Source organism: Octodon degus, unplaced genomic scaffold (genome assembly GCF_000260255.1).
Source record: "Octodon degus isolate 3935 unplaced genomic scaffold, OctDeg1.0 scaffold00132, whole genome shotgun sequence".
Classification (NCBI taxonomy): domain Eukaryota; kingdom Metazoa; phylum Chordata; class Mammalia; order Rodentia; family Octodontidae; genus Octodon; species Octodon degus.
In genome coordinates, this window is record NW_004524708.1 from 445,607 (window position 1) to 468,938 (window position 23,332).

At 45.6% G+C, this 23,332-nt stretch overlaps 1 protein-coding gene across 5 annotated transcripts in view; it reads left to right on the forward strand.

The window, feature by feature from the left end:
• The first annotated feature begins 525 nt into the window (after window positions 1-525).
• Sh2d4b (SH2 domain containing 4B) overlaps window positions 526-23,332 on the forward strand; it is a 58,333-nt gene continuing 35,526 nt past the window's right edge. For 3 of the 5 annotated variants that reach the window (XM_023701267.1, XM_023701271.1, XM_023701268.1), the window contains exons 1-4: window positions 526-769; window positions 948-1,107; window positions 2,151-2,298; window positions 14,117-14,264. In XM_023701267.1, coding sequence (XP_023557035.1) covers window positions 727-769; window positions 948-1,107; window positions 2,151-2,298; window positions 14,117-14,264 — 499 coding nt within the window. In that variant the 5' untranslated portion in view covers window positions 526-726. The remainder of the gene's footprint in view (window positions 770-947; window positions 1,108-2,150; window positions 2,299-14,116; window positions 14,265-23,332) is intronic. The other 2 variants (XM_023701269.1, XM_023701270.1) reach the window with 2 other exon arrangements.

Here is a 23,332-nt window from a genome sequence, read left to right on the forward strand (position 1 = left end):
AGTATAGGGTGTACAGGGTCGACAGTGTCTTACTACATAGGTTGGACTCTTAGTGATCCTCCTGTTTTCAGCCTCCCAAGAAGTGGGATTACAGGTGTGCACCACCATGCCCAGTCTCAATCTCCAGCTCAGCACACCCTGGAGGTGGGACTGGCACAGCACACTGGGGATAGAACCTCTGCCACTGCTCACTGCTTAAGCAGGTGCTTTAATCCACTGGGCTATCTGACCGGCCCAAAGGACCTGCCTTTTAGGTGATCATTTACCAAATGCTTTGCTCCTGTATTGCATGAGCCTTAGTCTCTCAACCTGCTGGCTGTCACTCACCACCTGACTGCTAAGGCAGTAACAAGGAGCTCATATTTGTTCCAACAGCACCCTGTTTTTAAGACAATCTCTATTTTAGTCACAAGAATTCATGGAATTTATTGCAATAGGCAAATTGAGAAATCTCAGTGGTTGAGTATAGTGCAGTTATTTCTTGCTCACGTTGCAGTCTGACATAACTCACAGAGACTTAGGCTGCTCCCTCTCACTGTCCAATGCCTCTGGTTCTCTTCTGGCGGTTGACAGCAGGGTGAAGGTGCAGAGAAAGGTTTCAGCTGATATGTGCTTCACCCAGGAGAGGTACAAGTTACTTCCTGCAGTGAGTGCTGCCTGTCACTCGGTATCATCTCTGACGAGCAGCTTGAGAGGGCTGGGTCTCGGGTCCAGCTTCAGCCCTGGATGTCTGGCTGGGATGCTTTGCTGCTCACTAGAAGGAAGGGAGGTAGGAGGGCAGGAGGAGCCCTTGGGCTGCATCTCCCTGGGCTCCTCTGGTGGATGCTGGCTTTGTTGAGTGGGTGACTGCTCTGTGCTGTGCCCGGGGCTCTTCAGCTCATGCCTTATGGTTTGAAAATCAGTCATGTTTCTCCTCCTCCTCTGTTCTTCCTCCTGCTGTGTGGCAGCCAGCAACAGGCACATCCAGTGGCTCCTGGGTGCAGACGGCGAGGTCTGGGTCTGGGTTATGGGAGAAGGCCCTGGCGACAAGCCCTACGAAGAGATCTCGGAGGAGCTGATTGCGGAACGGGCACGGCTGCAGGCGCAAAGGGAGGCTGAGGAGCTCTGGTGAGGGGATTGGGACCAGAGGGTTGCTGGGCCTGAGCTTGGGTGTGTTTGGAGCTGTGGGAATGAGCAGGAGGCAGGCAGGAGGTGGCCGTCAGCTGAGTGCTGCTGAGACCAGGTGTCCCAAGCCCTGGAGTCCTGTGTCAGCTAACCCAGTGGGCTTGAATCCCAGCTCTGCTAGTTGGCATTCAGCTGACCTGGGGCTGAGACTTCACATCTGTGGTGTGGGCCTGACAGTTCCTTCTGGTTTCCAGCCACATGGGACCTACTAGATCTGGTCACCCCAAGTACACTTGAGTGGCTGTCATGGGCACAGGGCAGCAATTTGGATTCACTTCTGTTATTTGCTTGTTCCTCTTCCTGTGGTCCTCGTTCTCATGTGAGGGGGACAAAGGTGTCCCAGGTGAGATTTTGAGTCCACCTTTTGGTTTTTGTACTAGGAATCGAACTCAGGACCTCATATTTTCCAGGCAGGTGTTACACTGCTGAGCTATACCCTCAGCCCTCCACCCCAATTATGAATGATAATGTTTTTAAATTGTGAAATAGTAAAATTGAAACGTATGTAGAATAATTAAAGGACAATCAACACCATCACCTAAGGTAATCACAATGAGCAGTTAGGTTATACATGCTTTGCAAACTGTTTCATTCACATCTTGACAAGTTGATGAATACAAGTCTATATCACTACTGAAGATTATTATATAATATTCTAATATCTGAGAAAACCATCTCATTTGCCCTTTTGATAAACATTTGAATCACCTGCCATTTTCTGCTATGAAAATGCCCCTTTGTACACGTGCAGGAGATGGGAGATTTCCTTGTCTGGTTTTTGGTGCTCCCAGGAGGATTTGGCTAGCAGACACCCCCTATGTGACAGTGCTATTTTTCCACCCTTGCCAACATTGAATTTTGTTGATTTTTAGTATGCGCCATTCTAAAAGCCAGGAAAGAGTTCTTACTGTTGTTCTTTGGAGTCCACAGTGACATGGTCTTCAGGCTTTAACTGAACCTGACTCTTGCTGGTGCTCTATTGAAAGGAGACAGAAGGAAGCAGAGATCACTAAGAAGTTCCGGGATGCTCTGGCCAATGAGAAAGCCCGAATCCTGGCAGAGAAGTGGAAAGTGGAGATGGAGGACCGCAAAGCTGCCAAAATCCTGGAGGAACGCATCCACGAGGAATTTAAGGTGGGGAAGGACAGGACAGCTGTGTGTAGGTATCTCTTCAGCCCTTGGAGCTACTGGGACCGACCTTTGGCTTGGACCTGCCTCTGGTCATTGGCTGTCAGTGGGAGCTTAATGAGAATGGAAATCTGGCGTGTCTTGCCAGGAACAACCTTGACCTGACCAGTGGGGTACTCCGCTTCTCTCAGTGTACCAATGAAGAGACAGGGTCAGATGTGGGAGAGCATTGCTAAGGCTACAAGATGCTGGGGACAGAATCAGGACTAGAAGCTAGGCCTTCTGTATCCTACACCAGGGGTCTTGACAAGAGGCCTTGGTCTCCGGGGAGGCCAGCGTGGGCTCTCATCCCTCCTCTACTGCTTACTGCTATTGACCCTAGGAAGATTATCACCTTCTCTGAGCCACCACTTCCTTTTTTCTGATATTTGAGCAATAAGAACAATTACTTGAGTTGTTAAGGAGGATTTAATGAGATGATATGTATACATTTTGGGGGCCAGAACAGGAAATTGTTGATAACCTTTTATATCTACTTGTTTCATGCAACCTTGGAATTGAGAGAGGTGCTTTCTTCTTGTCTGGTAGGAAGTTGCAATAGCTTGTGAACACATCTTTTTTTCCTACTCTTCATTCTGGGTTATTTTTAGCTTTTATTTTATTTTTAACTGGTTTGCTTGTTTTGGTCTAGGATCAATACATTTTATTGGATAAAGACAAAGAAAATATAGATCCACAGAAAATAAAAAGTAATCATGCTAAAGCTCAATGTTGTGTTATTTTGTGAGCTGCATTGTAAAAGACAAATACAATCAGATATGAGTTAACGTAGTGAAAATAGATTATTCCCCCTCCAGTAACTGCTGCAATGGAGAGAGAGCTGAGCAGCCTTTCCACTTGAGCAAGGGCAGGCTGGGTGTTCGAATGGTGAGGAAAGGAAAGGAAAGAGCAGGTGCTCAGTGAGTGGCTGTAGATGCCACTGGGCAGGTGTGTCTGCAGGTGGCAGGTGCTAAAGCTTGGACCCTGTCCTCTGTCTCTGTGCAGAGACTGCAAACGGAGGGCCTTGCTTTCCTAATGAGGATGTGTTAAAGGCATGGACCTTGGGCCCTTCAGAAATATGTACCTGAGCCTTGAAGGACACATATTAGGAACTGAACATTCTTTCTAGCAAATGCTCTGAGAAGGGCAGTCAGGGCCTGTCAGTAGGAGCTGGCTAGGTCAAATAGTACATCTTCCTGGTAGCACTGCGCTTTCTCAGGCCTGTGCTTCAACAAGGGCTGAAGTCACCCTCAGCAGGCCAGCTTTTGGTCCAGACTTTCAGAGCAGGAGTTTGGCAGGAGTTATCCATCAGAATATTTGTGGCATTTGTCCATTTAAGAATACTCTTACTCCTCATAATGGTTAGATAGTGAGGATATTCTTTTTTTTTAAATCATTTATATTGCAAGTATTTTTGTCTGTTACTTTTTTGTCTTCTTAGTTTTGGTTATAGTATCTTTAGATGCTACAGAAGTTTAAAATTTTTATTCACCAAATATATCATTTTTTATCATTTGTTCCATGCTCAGAAGGATCTGTGTCATCATGAGTGTATAAAAATACTAGTCTCCATCTTTTACGTACCTTTCATGATTTTATTTCTATGAATTTGAGTCCTATCACCTTGCAGAGTGCTACGATATAAGACTCTGGCTTTATTTTTTTCCAAATGATTAGGAACTTATTATAATAGCATTTATTAAATAGTCTATCTTCTCCTTTTCCTTTGGACCTGATTCCTTAATTGGAATTTTACTTTTTACTTAGTTCTAGATCTCTTCATTTATTATATTCTCTGATTTATTGTTCTTGAGCCACACTTAACTGTTTAATTATTGTAGTTTTAAAATGCAGTTTTGGATGAAACTTACCATTACTCTTCACCTTCAGTATGTCCTTGACTAACCTCACCCATTTTTTTTTTTCTGCTGGGAGTACTTTCAAGTTATCCTTAGGCTTCTCCTCAACTACAAAACTCAGAGTGATTTTCACTGGTATAGATTCAGTGTAATAACTGTGTTTATGAAAAGTGGAATGATATGGGTAAATATAGATAAATAAACATGATCTCAAATAAAAAAAAAGAAAAATGGACACTTTTTTTTTTTTTTACAGTATTGAAGCACTGAAATTCTTTCTTCAGGAATGTGATATATTTGTCACCCAAAGCTTTTTATCTTTCTTAAATTTTTATTAAACACTTGCAAAATTCACTGGTCACTTAATGCTGAACATCTTCAATAATTCATACATAATTATGTATGGCTATGTTTTGAATCTTGGTAAGATTTATTTGTTTTGGGTGTTCTACATTTCTATTTTTAATTAAACCTTAGTATTAATATTGTTCATAGTAAGTCTTAATGAGGTCATTCCCATTAGTTTGCAACTGTTGCAAGTGTTGATACACATATTGTGTATGTATATGCGTACAGAGATATTGATCTCTTTATTTAACTTTCCATGAGTTATAACTTTTGCAAGGAGATTGTCTTGAGTTTTAAACAAAGCATTTTGACTCTTCAAGTAATATATTTCATTAAAAAAATCAAGGCCAGTGAGATAGCTCAGCAGTCTAAAGTGCTTGCTTAGGCAATCTTAGGCAAGTGCTCAGGGGCCACAGTTAGATCTCTGGCACCACATGCTGCGCCAGCCCTGCCCCTAGGGTGGGCTGAGCCAGAAGCAACAACAGCAACAAAAAAATCAAACACACAAAGAACATAAAAGAGGTACACAATTAATATGTATATTTCCATTTATATTTACAAAGTATTAATATTTTGTGAGATGGGCACCCTTTCTTACATGTATGTGCATACACAATATATACACAAGCACACATATGTACAATCAGTCTGTCTATCATCTGTGTCATTGCTGTTTTGCTGAACAGTTTGAGAGACAGTTCCACAGATCATGATACTGACCCATGTGTCAGCCAACTAGTTTCTGGAAAGGGCCAGGTAAGTGGCTTGGGCTTTGGGGGTCATTCCATTAGGTCACTCTTTAGCTGTGCCCTCTAACACAACTGCAGCTCTAGATAACATGTAAACAAATGCATGGGGCTGTGTTCCAATAAGACTTCATTCAAAATAAAAAAAAAGTTAGAGGCCATATTTGATCTGTGAAGCTCAGTTTGCAGATTGCTGGTAAAACCCTAAGAGCCTCAGACCACCTCTCCTATCCAGGGATGTTGCGGTGGGGAGCCACAGTAATTGTCATCACACACACTGAAATGAACAATAGTTCTGTAATCTCATGTCCAGCCAATCCACAGCGGAGAGAGATTCACATTGTTGGATTTTGCATATGATTACCTGGACTGCTGGGAAAGAGCCACTCTTGTTTTAATAGCTCTATTACTGATACTCATCCATTCCATTGTGGTCTCCTATGGCCCTGTGGGCTGAGGGCAGGCATCCCAGGAGCTTTCAGGGCACCTGAGTCCTCGGCCAGCTCATAAGCAGATTGCAGAGGGATCGAGTTACTGCTGGAGATCTTCTGGTCGATGGTCTCCTGAGAACCTGTGTGATAGAGGAGGTGATAAGCCGTGGAGTGCTCAGTGCCAATGTCTGGGGAGGGGTCAGTGAGGCCACCTAGCCAGGCCCTCGGGTCACCAGGTTTCCCAGTGCAAGTATCTATTGTTATTTATGAAGGAAGTCACAGTTATGATGTATTTATTTTTTGTAAAAAATGCATTTGTTAAATGGGAATGTTTCTTCTTTGCTAGAGACAGTTGTCCTGATTCAGTTTGTTTTCATGTTGAAACTCTTCAAATCACTGAGTCTGAGAGCCCCTGGTTGTCTTAAGAGACATTAGATCAAAGGTGGGAGGGGGTCGACCTGTCCAGGTGTAGGGGCTGCGGTGTTCCTTGACAGATTCGTCTTTGGTGTGTTTCCCTGTTGCTGTGAGTTCTTCATCCCAGCAGAACACAGACACAGAGGCAAGGTCACCTGAAGATGCTTCTGCCGTGGTTTGCACATGCTGGGGCTAACACTTGCCACGCCTCCTTTAGGGAGTTGGGGTTCATTTCCCCTCCCTTCGAATCTATGTTGACTTTGACACTAGCTTTGATCTGTAGAAGAGAAATGACCATAATTTAATTTTTTTTCAAAGTTTTATTGATAAACAGATAGCAATGAGACAGTTTCAAATCAAATCGGAAGTACAGTTTCAACAAATAATACACTGCATATATTCTTCTTAGTGTTTAATTGCTGTACAAGATGCTGACTTGTGATCCTATTTACAAACACCATTAGAACAAATCATTCTATTCTTTAAGAGAATGCAACTATATATCTATCCCAACCACTTTGAATACACAGATACAAAATGGACATTCATAGGTATACCCCATTTTTTCTAAGTTCTATTATTGAATATTATAGGTGTGTAAACTCAGCAAAATATTCTAAAAGAGTCCAGTAGCCCATAATAGCATTGAGTCTTGACTATAATTTAAAAAAACCCTTCTAATTAAAACTTTTTAAAATAACATTGTTATTAAGACATCTAAATATACAAAAAGCATAGAACGTAACAAAAATATTTGGTCATCTAACTGACAAATTCAAAAATTTCAATATATTCCATGTTTGCTTCATATTAAGAAAAAATGATGCCAGGGCTGGTAGTTCGTGACTGCGATGGACTCTAGAGGTTGGGGCAGGAAGAGTACAGCTTGAAGCCAACCTGAACAACTTAGCCAGAGAAACTATGTCCAAATGAAACAGCAAGAACAGCTGGAAGGGGGTGGGTGGCTCAGTGTTCAACTATCAGTGCAATACTCTCTCTCTCTCTCTCTCTCTCTCTCTCTCTCTCTCTCTCTCTCTCTCTGTCTGTCTCTGTTTCTGTAGGTAGGCTATGTGCCTTGTGAAGGGTTTCGCCATGCTAATGCAGGTGGTGAAATAATTCACCCAGAGCAGAGCAAGAAAAGTGATTGTTCGCTGACTGCACTGTTGGGAAAGCCAGGGCTGAGGACCAGCGGAGGGAAGTCTACCTGCAGGGCCCGGGCTGCTGTTTTTAGGGGGAAGCAAGGGGAGGGCCTTGCTTTGGTGCCAGCCTGGGAAAGGTGGGAACTTGTGAAGCTAGAGATCTGGGAACACAGGCAGGAAAATGTCAAAGGGCATGGTGGACCCGATGGCCTTGGACTCCTTGGCAGTTTGTGAACATGGTGTCCCCAAGAGACAGCTTGGTGTTGGGTGCAGGGCTACCACAAGAGTTACACTTGTCAGGGAAGCATGTAAGTGACTGTTTGCTGTGGCTTTCTGGAACAGCTCACTTGAGAACAGAGTACCTAACTCTGGTGTGGGCTGCACAATGGCAGAAGTGGACTCTCTGGTTACTCAACAGTCCGCGACTCGAAGTGAAGAAGACAGCTGGGAATCTGCACAGAGAAAGCATTCCATAGTGACTGGCACATATGAAAAACTCCTTTAGGAAAAAAATGGGTCCCAGATACAATTTGTACCCCCACCTTGATTTCTTTCTCTTTTTTGACATTATTATTATTATTATTATTATTTTTAATGTATTTAGTAAGAGTCTACAGGGTTTCTCTACACAGATTGGACTCGTAGCGATCCTCTTGTTTTCAGCCTCACAAGTGCTGGGATGACAGGTGTGAGTCACCACACCCAGTCTCAGAGGCTGTCTCAGCCTGCTTTGGGGATGGGGCCAGCACAGGGCATGACAGGGATGGAACCCTAGTCCCCATGCCTGCCTAAGCAGACACTTTAATCTGCTGAGCTATCTAGCTGGCCTTCCAGGTTGGTTCCTTAACCTTAAGGCTGCCTCTACACACTTCCTCTGTTCAAGTCACAGGACAGGGCTCTGGGAGGCTCCTGTTGTCCCCCTTGGGTTCTTGGCCTTCTCTCGTCCCTACTCCTAGTTTCCCTGACAAGGGCAGGTATGATACCAATGTCTTCAACTTCTCTCCATTTGCTGCCACTCCCTGGTTTTTCTCCCCCTTAAGCTGGAGTTCACTTGAGCTTCTGAATGCTGTTCTTTCCAGTCATAAAATCCATCACTGCCTCACTCCCCACAAGATTGTATGTGGGAGGAAATCTCTCCACTTCTCAGTTTTCTCTTAGAAAATTTAGACTTCACTAGATGCACTCCTGACAAGTCTGACATGAACAAGACAACGGGGTCTGGCCAACCTTCTGCCTGGTCACGCAAACCTTGTGCTAACTTTATGGCTCACCAATCACCCGCCTCCCACTCAGTTGCTGGGAAGTACCTACTTCCTGCTGGGTACTGAGCATGAAGTGGTGGTGGAGGAATCCATGAATGAGACAGTTCCTTCCCTGGCCTATGGCAGCGCCTCATCTGGTAGAGCACAGTGGTATCATTGGGGCTGGCTGAACACCACCAGGATGCCTTATTTGTTTTGGGGACACTTTCCCCTGGGGAGAGGAGGCCGGGGCCTCTGAGGGCTCTGGTGGTGTGCTGTTACTGATGGGTTATCAGGAGAAGGCAGATGAACAAGCTGGACGGCTCAGGGGGCTCGGAGCACTGGGTAAGGCGATTCTCATTCTGGTGGAAGGCGAGCACTCATGTATCTGCCCCTGGGCTGCCAAACCTGAGTAGACGGGCTTTTCTCCAGTGATGTCAGATTGACCAAAGGTTTCTGATAGCTGCATCAACAGTGGGGACTTTAGGCAGTTTCATCCCTGAGAGCTGAGTCATTTTAGCAAGACCTTGACAAGCACGATGCAGTTTGGTTTATTTGTGGTTGCAAAGTGTGTTCTTTGTCATTATGTCCTTGTACAAAGCTTGCCTCTGTCACAGTAAATGGCCAGTCATTTTCCATGGAGAGAGAAGCGCATGGCAGGGCTCTGGCTCCCTGTGGTGTCGGGCACAGAGGTGACTGGATGAGCAGATGATGAGGTTAACACTTACTGCCTGTGTTGGGTTAATCACGGTGGGGAGGAGCAGGAGCACACGGTGGCTTGTGGTGCTGAGGTGCCACCTGTGCACAGGACCAGCCACGCCCCTTCTCTGGGGAGCAAGCTTCCTCCTATAGAGGAATGTGAGTCTCCCCAAAATATACAGTATTGGGAAATCTGAGCTCCTGGTACTTTAGAAAGTAAATGTATTTGGAGACAGGTTCTTTATGGAGCATACTAACCCCTTTCTTTGAAAATAAGATATGCTTTTCTTCAGTAGCTTTTATTATTGAAAACTAGAGATCAAAAATGCCAGCCCCAACCATCTTGTCCTTGTCCTGTCCACCTCACAGAAGAGCCAGTGCGCAAGAGAACAGTGATGGCAGGAAGGCGGGAAGGCGAGGACCGGCTGATTGGGACTGGCATTTTGGTCTTTAGTTTTCAAGGCTGATTAGTTCCGAGCTGGGTTTTATATTCAGGGAAACATGATATGGTGAAAAGAAATCTTTAGGGTGGGTGGAACCAGTATGACAGGGGTCATTATAAGGAAGAGAAATCTGGACACAAGCAGCATGCACAGAGGGAGGGTGGCATCCTCTAGGCCAATACTAAGGATGGCACTGACCCTGCCTGAAACACCTCTTTTATGTGTGTACTATGTATGTTATGAAATTGAATATGGCATGCATATTTAGTTAATGTTTTAGGTAGTTTTCTTTTACTCAGACTAACCCTAAGGTGTGTTTTAGTTTCTTTTTTGTTAGCATATGTGTACCATGCATAGTGATTATATTCTCTTGTGTATACCTATCACATCTTAGTTACTTCTGCTTTCTCTTCTCTCCTTCCCATGTCCCCAGAAAGAAAGATAAACTTGAGTCATTTGAAGGAAAACAGACGCCTGTTGAGACCACAGGGCCAAGGAAAATAAATTAGATACAGGACATCAAATATCTGATAGCTTATTCCATGTGAGAAAGCCCAAGCATAAATAAAGAGAAAAGCGAATGTAGAACCCAGAATGCAGGGAGGCAGCCTTTCGGAGACAGAAAGGGGCATCCTGAGTGTGGCTCTGTCCTCTCTACTCTCTACAGTGGAGAGGGAGCAACTTTGTATTGCTTGGCTGTGTGCTGGATGCTGTACTCCTGTAGCCCTGTCCAGTTCAGTGTCCCAGACCTGTCCCAGGGAGTGGGACCAGCAGAGTGGGACTGCCTTGCTGATGTGCGGGGCGCTGGAGGTGGGGAACCCTGGGAAGGACCCAGAAGCTCGCTGCTCATGTGCTTCCGCAGTGCTGAGTGCTGAGGAGAGCGGAGTGGGCCTTGGAGGTGACACTTGGCCCATTTCATTCTGGAGCCTCAGAGGGTTAGGCTTCACGTGGCCATCTGTTGGTGACTCTATTGTGGTGTTTCTCCCCTCAGCCCCCCTTCCACATTGTTATTGTGTGTATTGCTGCTGCTGCTGTTTGTGTTTCTGGAACCTGATCCTAAGACATTTGCATGGAGCCACACCTCTAGCTCTGATTTAGCTTTTATTTTGAGGCAGAGTCTTGCTACATTACTAAGTAGCCCAGGCTGAGCTCAAACTTGCGATGCTCCTGCCTCAGCCTCTTCCAACCATGTCTCTTTTAACCCCACGCTCCTCTCCAGCTGTTTCTCCCCATCCCGCTTCCTTTTCACAGGATATGTGTGTCCTGAGAAGCTGAGCACAGCTGCCTGTGGTCATCTCCACTGCCTCCCGTGGTGCCTGGGTGCTGCCAAACTCTGCCATCTCTTCCAGGAGCGTTGTCCAGCAGCCTGAGTGGCTTCTGTGTCCTTACTTATTGAGCCCCAGCAGCTTGAGCTCAGTTTCCCTTTTCTTGACATGTTTTCTTCTCCTGGTTGTCCAAGAGGCATCACACCATCTAGGTTCCATGTTACCCTGGGGCTACCCTCCAGGTCCCCTTTTCTGGCTTGGGTATTCTCCCCTTGCAGATGATGGAGTGCCTGGGAGCACTCTGGTTGTCCTTTTTTCATCTGGACTCTCTCTTGGTGATGCTGTGGACTAGAGGGAGAGGGAAATTGAAAAGGAAAGGTTCAGGGATCTACTAGGCAGAATGAGAAGAGCAGGAGAAGAACAGGAAATAAAGAGGGAGATTAAGACCTGAGCTTGGAACAGTGTGACTCAGGGCCAGGGTTTCTCTTATGGTATTCAGAGCTGGCAAATAAGTTTTTGCAGGGTCTTTGTAGTAATGATTAGAGCCTGTTAACTTTCCATGATCTTGTAATAAAGAAATCATGGTGACCAACAAGATTTATCTGCTTGTTGGTTACTTCCCGGAACTGAGGCACGGGTCCCAGGCCCTAGGCTGGTGCCAAGTAGATGAATCCTGGGTTCCTTGGGGCACCTGGTCAGCTTGTTACGTAAGGGAGAGGGCAGGGAGGCCAGGGGGAAATGGGGACCACAGAACACACAGGATCTAGTCTAGAATGGGCCACATAGGTGTGCAAAATTGTTGTGGCTTTGGGGAAGTTTATAAGGAGGTATGTACTTCAAAGTAAGGGTCTTTACAAAGCATGAGGTTCAGGCCAGGGATCCTGCTTGCTCAAATCTAAGGTGGTTCTGCCTGTAGCTTGCTCTCCTACTTTTCCTAGAATAGGGGTAGTCAGGAAGGCCAGAGAAGACCCTGAATAATCTCACAAAAAGGCCCCATAGAACTTTACATTTGAAATCACAAAATAGACCAGGACATCAACCAGGAAGGACAGAGAAGATAAGAGAGAGCCAACAAGAAAAAATTGATAAAAGACTTACAATATCAACTCCAGACAAGTGCTTCATAAGTAGGAGTACTACTGAAAAAAAAAAAAAAGACAGAAGAAATTAACCAATGAAATCCTAAGCAAAGTATATGTATTATGCTAGACATTACACTAGTGAGACTCTAGACTGAAAACATCCAAGGGCCTAACACAGTGAAGCAAAGAAAACCTACACTAAGGCCCATCACTTAAAAGTTCAGAATGTCATACCCAAGAGACCCAAAAGGCTTCTAGGAGAAAACTCCTGCCCTGTGCACAAGAGTGAGAATCAAAATGGCAGAGCCAAAGGCTGGGAATCAAGGAAGGTGGGAAAGCTTTAACCATTTTGCAGGAGAAGAATTTTTTTTTTTTTTTTGTATTTTAGGAAAGGATCTACAGGGTGTTCAGGGTCTCACTACTAGATCGGACTCGTAGTGATCCTCCTGTTTACAGCCTCTCAAGAGCTGAGATTATAGGCGTGTGCCAACAAGCCCACTCTCATTTCCTGTCTCGGTGCACCCTGGGTGTGGAGCTGGCATGGCAGGCTGGGGGATCGCACCCCAGCCTCTGAGCTCTGCCTAAGCAGGCGCTTTAGTCTGCTGAACTATTTGGCCGGCCCTCAGGAAAATAATTATTCACATTCTCCACTCAGCTAAATGAGCAGTTACCTGTGAAGGTAGTAAATCCGTATGTTCAGGTAGGTAGACACTCAGAAGTAGTAGGGAATGTGTTAATAAAAACAAATGAAGGTGTGGTCAAGAGACAAACAGGGGCTCACCTCGGGGAAGGTAAAGAGGTGGGTCCAGGAGGGACGGAAGGGACCAAACTATGCCCAGTTCAGGTCAGGGAAGAAGACACTGCTAGGGGCAGAGAATCCCCTTGGAAATATAAAGCTGCTGTGTTGTGTATTATAAGAAAGTATGCTTGGCCCAACCTGGGGAAGGATGTACTGCATCTGTGGGAAGATGTGTGTCCAACTTATAACACAAACACAAGTAGTAATCTAGGAAAAAATGAACAAAGAAACGGAAAGAAAAAACCTTTTATATCCATAGTTTACTGAATACAAAATGCATCAATTATTAAAAAACATTAACTTTAAGACAAACTGTTAAGTTGTAAGATACATTCAAATATTAGAGAAGCTAAAAATTTAAAATGTACTTGTAGAACTGGTGAATGCAGCATCCTCTTTGGCTTCACGTGAACTCTACAGCCAGTGATTGTTGAGTTACCCCAGTTTGTGCTGTGAATTTATTGTGTGGATGAGAAAAAGAAAAGTGTGGGTGTTCAGTGCTGCTGGAAATTTCAGTCCCGAAACCTCCCAGACTCAAATAGAAAGGCATAGTTTAGTGTTTAGAACTGATAAGTCAAGAATTGGTAGCCGTCATCAGACGCATCAAGATAGCAACGGGAAGAAGGGCCGAGGCAGCTGGCAGAGACAGAGACGGGTGAGGGTGAGAGGTGGAGCTGGGGGACATAGTTTGGAGAACGGTTATTTTCTATTAGAAGTCCTTATAAGGTCATCATGCTTCACATTAATGTGCTACTTCTCTGTGAATAAAAGTAAACACACACACACACACACACACACACAACATGCATATAACCATTTTGGAACTTGAAGGCAGGGCAGAGGTGAGAGATTATGGGCCCCAAGCGACTGTCTCGGAACACCTTCCCCTGACCCCAGGTGAGTACCAGCTCCCATCCTGCTGAATGGCCTCTGTAAGGCCAGGCACCCTGTTGTACCTGCCTTTCTTCTTGCCTCCTACTGGAAACATGACCAAGCATGACCCAGGGTCCTCTTATCTTTGTTGGAAAGCCTAGATAATACAAATTTCTCCACCTAGTTTTCCTGGTACTGGGGAATAAACCCAGAACCTTGCACTTGCTAGGCTAGTGCTCTACTTTGTTCCTGGTCCCAGCCCATTTGATTCTCATCTTGTGTGACTGTTGCCACCCCCATGGGTAGGGCCTGAGAGTGGAGTGGTCACACTGGCCCTGTTCATCCCAGCTCAGCTTGGCCTCCACTTGCGGTAGAATCACAGAGGCACTTCTTCATCCTGAGGTGTTACTGTCTCCTAACATCATTCTGTCTCTGTCTTTTTTTAGAGGAAAGAGGAAGAGGAGAGGAAGCGAGGAGAGGAGCAGATTCGCCTCCAGGAGGAGCAGAGGGCCAAGGAGCTGTACTGGAGCCTGAAGCAGGCGCAGCTGCACAGCCAGTGCAATGAGCGTGAGGAGCAAGAGTGGGAAGAGCAGTGTGAGTAGAGCTGTAGCCCCAGGGAGGCTCACCCCTGCCACTCCTCCATGTCCCCACAGCCAGCGTGCTGTCCACTCACTCATACGCAAGTCTTTGCCCTGGGTCGGGACACCGTGCTCAAGGGGTTCCAGGCCTGTCCTGGAGATTTCTTGCATTATAAAGTCAAATGCTACACTTCCTCAGCTGCCAACCGTTCCTGGCTCTGTGCAATGCCCCAGGGATCCCGAGATGAGGTAGCTTGGCTCTTATATTGGAGGGACTCACCAGCCAGAGCACAAGACACACACAGGATGCACAAGCTTCACAGCATAGAAATTGTGGCCGTCCAGTGTGCACAAAGGTGTGGGGACAGCATGGGAAGTGTGGGTGGCAGCAGCAGAGGCATGAAAAGCCCATCATGAGGAGGAGGGGAGCCAGTCTGCTAGGAGGTGTTTCATTATGGGCCTGGCACTGTTGTCACAGAGTGGGAAATGTGCAGGCATGGAACTGACCTAGGAAGGAGTGAGCGCCAAGGAGGGCAATGGGTGGAAATGACCCGGAGACGTTACGCTCATGTACAATCTGCGAAAACAAAGCCTGATCATGTGCATAACCAGTGGGAAAAGGAGAAGACCGATTAGGAACCTGAAAAGATATAAAAAGGAAGAAGCGTTTACAGGAGGTGTCACAACATACAGGGCCACCCGGAGAAGCGCCAGCATCAGTCAGGAGACAGAATTAGTGAGGGGAAGATAGAGCATTTATTGCACTGTCCTCAGGGAAGTGGGACAAGCAGCTGTAGGACTGGCCAGCCTGCTCATTCCCTGGGTTTGGGACAGAGAGGCTGTCGCTAAGGTCTTGAAGGTATTGCCCTCAAGAATTAGAAGAGGGATTGGAGGCTGTGGGGAGAGTTAGAGGGCTGTGGGCATGAGTTTGGGTTGACTGGTTTGCAGTCAATTTTAATTTTATTTTAGTAAGGGTCTACAGGGTCTTCAGGGTCTCATTACATAGATCAGACTCATAGTGATCTACCTGTGTTCAGTCTCCCAAGAGCTGGGATTACAGGCACGTGCCACCACACGCTGTCTCAATCACATCTCAGTGCGCCCACCGCAGGTCCGGGATCAAAGCCGGCTGCTCCATCTGCCTGAGCAGGCGCTTCAATCCGCTGAGCTATTTGGCCAGCCCCCTAATATTGACTTGGATGTTGGATTCATTCATTCAGTGGACTCTTTGGAGAAATTGCTGTGTTCCCATAACAATAAAGTTTACCCTTCTGAAGTGTGCGGTTCAGTGGCTTACTTTTAATAAACTCACCAAGTTGTGCAATGACACCACTATCTAATTCTGAAACATTTTCATCATCTCAAATAGAAACCTGGGACCAGGTGAGAATCACCCTTCCCCACATAACCTGTCTCCAGTGGATTTACCCATGACAGGTGTTTCACACAAATAGAATGCTGTGTGCTCTTTTGTGTCTGACCCTTTCGTATGGTAAGTGCGAAGGTCCATCTATGCTGCAGCATGTGTTATTACTCTGTTCTTTTTAAGCTGAGAATATTATGATTTGTGAATATGTCATATTTTTGTTTATTGGTTTAGCAGCTATGGAAATTTGGTTTGTTTTCTGTTTTGGGATATTATGAATAATTATTGCTGTGAACATTCATGTGCATGTTTTTTATTTCATTCATTCATTCATTCATTCATTCATTCATTTATTTTTTATTTATATACAGGGTCTTGCTACACAATTTGGACTTGTAGTGTTCCTCCTGTCTCAGCCCACCTAGTGCTGGGAATGCAAATGTGTGCCACCACACCCAGTTTTGGGGTTGGCATGATGTACCCTGGGTCCCAGGGCTGGTTCAGCATGCAGTATCAAGGATCAAACTTAGGACCTTGAGCTTTCCAGGCAGGCGCTTATGCCGCTGAGCTATCCCCCAGCCCTCATGTGCATGTTCTTGTATCAGCCTATAGTTTCCATTCTGTGCAGTAAATCCCTAGGGCTGGAAATCCTGGGTCACACAACTGTGCTGCACATTTTGGGGCCCTGCACGCTGTCTTACAAAGTGAAGATCCAGGGTTATGTGAGTCATGTCTCAGGGCTCCACTCTTCCCTGTGCTTGCCAACTTCAGTTACTGCTGCTGTCTCTGACTATAGACCAACTACAGGGTGCTCAGTGTAGCCCCTCCTGGCTCCGATGTATTTTTTTCTGATGCCCCAGGAGGGGCAGCATCTTTTCATCTGCTTTGTGGTCATTTGCATATATTATCTTTAGAGAAATTGCTATTCAAGTTCATTGCCCAGTTTTGAATGTTTTGTTGATGGGTAGCCATTCACTACACATTCTGGATATTAATCCGTCACCAGAGATGTTACTTTTAAATACATTCTCCCATTATTTGAATTGTCTTAAAGCAAAATTTTTCCATTTTCATGTTTAATTTTATCTCTTTTTTTTTCTTGTTTGTGATTTATGTCAGATCTAAACAACCAGTAGCCTCATTCAAGGTCACCGTGACTTACGGCTATCTTTCTTCTAAGAGACTGAAAGTCTAGCTCCCAAGTTTAAGTCTTTGATCCATTTGGAATTAACTTCTGTGTAGAAAAGGCTGCTACCTGATGCAGCTGTTCAAGCACTACTTGTTGGAGAGATTAATTTTTTCAAGGATTTGGCCTTCTTCTTTGATCAACTGAACAAAAATGGAAGAATGGAAGTGTCCACACCTGGATTCTCAATTCTGTTTCGTTGATCCTTACACCTGTCTTATGTCAGTACTGAGCTACCCTTTAGATTCTTAGTAAATTATTATTATTATTATTATTATTATTATTATTATTATTATTTTATTTTTTTGTGGAACCAGGGATTGAAATCAGGCCCTTGAACTTGCCAGGCAAGCTTAGTAAATTTTTAAATTAGAAGTGTAGGACCTCCAGAGTTGCTCTTCTTTTTTGGGGTTATTTTGGATATTCTCTGTGTGTGTGTGTGTGTGTGTGTGTGTGTGTGTGTGTGTGTGTAACTGGGAATTGAACTCAGGCCCTTGTGCTTGCCAAGGAAGTGCTTATTCTACTGAGCCATCTCCCTAGACCCATATTGTGGACATTCTGGTACCCTATATATCCATATGTATTTTATTTATTTATTTTTGGTGGCACCAGAGATTGGACTCAGGACCTTGTGCTTGCCAGGCAAACACATTCCACTGAGCTCTCTCCCCAGCCCTATCCATACATATTTTAGGATGAGATTATTGATTCCTGCAATAATTCTAGCTGGGATTTTGATAGCAGTTATATTACATTTGTAGATCCATTTGGGGAATACTACCATCTTAACAATAGTTATTTAGTTCATTTGTGAATACTGGATATCATTTATTTAAGTTTTATTCCATCTATATAAGTAATTTTCTATAGTTTTCAGTGTAGTTTTGTTCTCTCTCTCTCTCTCTCAATCTCTCTCTCTCTCTCTCTCTCTCTCTCTCTCTCTCTCTCTCTCTCTGTATTTTAGGGAAGGGTCTACCAGGTGTTGGCAGTCTCACTACTAGACTGGACTTGTAGTGATCCGCCTCTTTACAGCCTCCCAAGTGCTGCGATTACAGGCATGTGCCACCATGCCCAGTCTCATTCACTGTCTCAGCGTGCCCCAGGGTGGGGCCAGCACAGCCTGGGGATCAAACTCCTGGCCCCTGCACCTGCAAATCCACTGAGCTATTTGGCCAGCCCTCTTTTGTCCTCATTTTGATAAATATAGTTCTAATTATTTATTATTTTTGATGCTATTATAAATGAAATTGATGTGTTAGTTTCATTTTGGATTGTTTAAGGCTAATGTATGAAAATGTGATTGACTTGTGCATATTGATTTTATAACTTGAAATGTTACTAAACCTATTTATTAGCTTGAATTTTTTGTGTATTCTTTATAGTTTTTATATATCCAAGAGAATTTCAGGTACAAATAGAGATATTTTACTTATTTCTTTCCAACTTGGATGAGTTGCTTTTATTTTTTGCCTAATTTCTCTGGCTAGAAATTCCTATATGATGCTAAGTAAAAGCAGCAAAAACAAGTATCCTTGTTCCTGATTTTAGAGTGAAGTGTTCAGTCTTCTTTCACCAGTAAGTATGTTAGTTAGGGGTTTTCTGTGTATAACTGTGTGGGTTGAGGAAATTTCTTTTTTTCTCTAGCATGTTTTATCATGAAAGGCCATTGGGGCTTGGTGTGGTGGCACACATCTGTAATCCCCACGTTTGGGAGGCTGAGACAGGAGACACATTCACGGTTGAAGGCTGGGATGTATAACCCAGTTCAAGGCCAGCCTGTACTACATAGTGGGAGCCTATCACAAAAAAAAAAAAAAAAAAAAAAAAGCCAAGAAAAGAAAAAGGAAGGTCACTGGGTACCATCAAATGTTTTGTCAGTATCCATTGGGATGATTATATGTTTTTGTTCTTCATTCTATTAATATGTTGTATTCCACAATTGAGTTTCATATGTTAAATCAATCTTGCCTTCAAGGGATGAATCTTTCTTGTTCATAGTGCGTGATCTATTTTGTACCTTACTGGAGTCAATGTGCTACTGTTTTATTGAGGATTTCTATATCGGTGTTTGTGAGAGGAATTAGTCTGCAGTTTTCTTGTGATATTTTTGTCTAGTTGTGATATTAATACTGGCCTCAAAAATCTATTGGGAAGTGTTTGTTCCTCTCCTATCACCAGTGCTGGGCAGTGCTGGGCAGAGGCACTGGAACTGTTTCTTGTTCGTTTACACAGGAGTTGGTGTTTCTCTAGAAAAGAATTTATAAATAGTACTAAACACTGGTCTTCACTAAATTCAGCAGAATGCCCTGACCCCTGAGAGTTCACAAAACTGCAGGACATTTATTGATTATAAATAAGCTGCAGGACAGCCTCAGAATGCAGTGAATCTCGGGATTTCCAGTTGACTTATAGAAGCAGAAATGGAAGTCCAGACTCCATAGGCAGGTTGGGAGGTTGTGCTCCAAAGGAGGTTCTCTTTGTCTTTGTTTCTGGACATGGGTTCTGGCCCAAGCATGCTAAGCACAGGATGTGGGCTGTCTGTGCCTGTCAGCCTTCCAGAATACCTGAGTATATCAATCACATTCTTGCTGCTGAGGTGAAATACCCAATACTTATAACTTAAAGGGAGAGACATTTAGTTTTAGTTCAGTTTTCAGAGGATGTAGTCCATGGTGCTTTGGCTCCAGGGTAGAAAGGCACAGTAGGAGACAGGTGCCTGGCAGCCAGGAACCAGAGGGAGGAGCGGAGCCAGGGGCAGAAATCCACCCTTCCTGGTCACCTCACAGTGCATTCAGCTCTGGATTCATTCGTGGGTGACTCCAGGGATAAGTGCAGTACCTCCATGATCCAACCGCCTTCCCAAAGCCCACTTCTCAGTGCATGGGAATTTGGGGGTGGCATTTTAGATCTCAACCATAGCACCTGCACACTGGGAGATTCCCATAGAAACTACGATGCCCACTGATGCTTTCCCTGGTGTTTCTGAAATATCCTGCCAAGCATCCCCGGGACCTTTGAGTGGTGGCTGAAGTGGCAGAAACATTTTTCAATGACAGCACACATTTTTCAATGACAGCACACATTTTTCAATGACAAATTTGTTTGAATCAATGAAATAAAGGCAGATGAAGGCCCTGTCCCCATCAGAGCTCAGAGCTGGGGTGGAGAGAGCAAGGCAATGTTGATCTTGCCCGCAGTGCCTTCCTCCACTGTCCTGCACCTGTGGAGAGGCCCATCCTTGGACCCAGGCACACAGAGGAAGAGCAATGTTATACATGGATTGAGGGCCTCCTGCATGCCAAGCGTGTGCTAGATGTAACTCCTCTCCTTAAGAGTCTCAGAAGTTCCCAAGGCGGATTACAACATTGCATGGAGTGGGGGTCCCATTGGAGGTCTGTGTCAGACACACACCGTGTGAGTCCATTTGGAGATGGGAGGGTATTTGGAAAGACCTTGTGAAGGAGGTAGCATCTGGCTTAGGAAAGTGAGTAGGACAAGGGAAGGGTTTTGTGGCAGGCAGGGTGGAATTGCAGCTCAACTGGCCCTGAAATGGGCCTGGGTTGGTGATGCACACTTCTGAGTATGTCCCTCATCTCCTCCCCTTTGGCACTGTTCCTCTCTCCTTCCTGAACACCATGAACTAAGCAGCTTCACTCTACCATGCCCTCTGTTATGTTTCTGCCTTGGAGCCGCCAACTGTGGGCTGAAGACCTAAGCCAAGCTAAACCTCTCCTCTTTTAAGTTGTGGATGTCAGACAGTGTATCCACAGCAGAATGCTGGCTAACGCAGGTGACAGAGCAGAAGAAACATCATTGTCAAAGCAAAGTGACTGCATTAGTCTGTTTTCCATTGCTATAATAAAATACCTGAGACTGGGAACTTCACAAAGAAAAGAGGTTTATTCAGTTCACTATTTTGGAGGCTGAAAGTCAAAACAGCAGGTGCAAGAGTCCACTGGTGGCATCAAAACCTGGCAGGTAACATTATGGCAGGAGAGAAAGGAGAGAGAGAGAGAGAGAGAGAGAGAGAGAGAGAGAGAGAGAGAGAGAGAGATCTTATAGTGAGGAGACAGGAGGTCAGAAAGCAATATGGAGTTGGGCCTGAGGAGGAGGGGCTGTGATTAATTTATAATTGGCAAATATTAATATGAAAAAATCCAAGGCCTATGTAGCTGGGAGAGGCTCCCTCTGGCATCTTGAGAGAAACCCACCCCTATGACACAGCCAGAGCTGAAGCCAGCAAACAGCTCTCCATGCCAGCTGAGGACTGTGTGATTCTTGCCTCAATCCCTTTCCCAGACCACCAACCTTCGTGAACAACAGCCTTGGTGACCTTATAAGAGGTTCTTTACTAACCTTGTGCTACTGGCTGGGTAGTCACACTAAAATACTTTGCTCCTCAATTCACAAGCTCTGCCTATATCAGTGAATGAGCTGTTTGCTTCCCTCTTTCCTACTGCAAGCTCATTACTTATGTTGTAATCTCAGCGGAGGTGACACCAACCTCTTGGTCTCTGTCCTCCTTGAACTCTGATCCCTTATTTGCATGACTATTTTGGTCTCTGTCTGTTTCATTCCTGTGCCAAAACGCTTGACAGGCGATGTGAGTGTGGCTCTGGCTTGGGTCTCTGGCATGGCGTCAGTCTTGCTCTTTTATTATAACTTGTTCTTGTAAGAATGGACTCAGGGTCCCTCGAGAGCTACCTCAGCCCTTTCGAGGGTGGCTTCTCCACAATCTCCTGGGTCCTGCTGGGGCCAATCTCTAAGGTTCTTCCCGCTGTCAACAGGGCCACGCTCTGGTGGCCTTCCTGGAATGCGTGGACCTTGGGGCCACTCTCAAGCCAGCACGAGCCTGGCCATGGCCATGCCATGGTATGTTTCAACGTGACTTGAGCTGGAGCTCCTGTGGGAGTGAGGGGAAGCAAGGGCATGAAGTCACGCGGGATGGGCACTAAAGAGGAACTCATACTGGCAGAAGGGGGCGTGGAGAAAAGTGGCCGGGCAAAGGTTTATACTGGCAGCAATCGGCATGGGCACAGTGCAAGGCTGTCTGAGCTCTGACACTGCTAGTTAGATATGTTTGCCAGTTGCTCTGTTTCCTGCTTTAGAAAGGAGTTCATCAAGCAGTGCGGAGGCTCTTTGGATGAAGGAAAGGGAAGAAGGACGCGAAATGCGCTCTAGCTGTACAGGGCTGCTTCGTCTTCAGTAGCTGGATGGAAAATGAAGAAGTGGGCCACCCCCCTTTGGGCATGGACTATGCAGATCACTGGTTCAGGTGCAGCCTGGCTGTGACTAGTGTCCCCTGTGCACATAGAAGGAAAAAAATTCCTCCAGGAGAACCAAAAACCATGGGGTCATTCAGGTCCCTGACTCCGGTTCTTCCTTCTACACCCCCTGAAGAAGTAAGTCACAGCCTGTCATTCGAATCCAGCGAAGTCCCCCTACCCCCAGTTAGCTTAATATGACAGATAGAGTGGGCATTAACATGGCCCGGAGCAGCAGTTTCTGACAAATTAGCCAAATTAAATTCTCCAGGGTAGAAAAAAAGGGAGTTATCCTGTTCCGTATCACTTGAGTACGGAACTAGTTATTTTGCTCACAGCAGAGTTTGGCTTCTGAGGATCCAGGAATAGATCGAGCCCAGAGCTTTATGCAATCATTGTTCACTCTGACATTGTAGGGGCGAGGAGTTCTGGGCATCGAACTGCCCAGAGACATGGAGATGAGCCAGCATGGCTAGGCAAGGGACGTTACTTTTAAAAGTGGGATGCGTATCATTGTTGTTGGGTTTGGAGCCATCTGAGGGACTGGGCTTTGCCTCTGACCCCAAGAACAGTGTGGCCTGGCGAGCAGCCTGAGCCAGGGACCTGCAGGCCCCTTCTCCCTCCTTGTAGGCAGTGGACCTGGCTGAGGTCAGGTCTGGACCATGTCCCCGGATGTGGGTTCTGTGGCCTTCCCTGGGACTCTAGGGAGAGCCTTGGTTTTTCTAAAGTGCTGTGAGCTTGGGCAGGCGGAAGCCAAGGTTGGGCAAGGATGCTAGTCTGGAGGTGGGGTGGGCAGCGCAGGCTGTGAGACTGGAAACGAAGCTCACAGATGCTGCAGAAGGCAGGCTTACACAGCACTGATGAGCCGGCCGTGGCTCTGTTCCCCTTCGCACAGAACCAAGGCTGTTCCTGACCCAGACCGAGGTGGTGGTGATAAACCTGTCTTCAGTGACAGAGAGGGTGGCCAGAATATGATTCTGCACCCACGCTGTGAGACACCCAGTTCAGCGGCACAGCGCCCTCATGGTCACCTGGCTGCCTGGGTGCCGTGGCCTGGCCCCCCCAGGTCGGTTCCGACTGCAGCCGCGGGCTTCGCAGAAGATCCAAATTCAAGGTTGTAGCACGATTTCTATTTGAACTCTATAACTTTTCACATCTGAAGTCAAAAATTCTAAGTCGAACCATAGATCTGGGCCTGTCTATAGTGGGAAGAACAGACTGAACTCTGGGTACCGTTTCTTCTGGATGACAGCTCAAAATCATGCTAC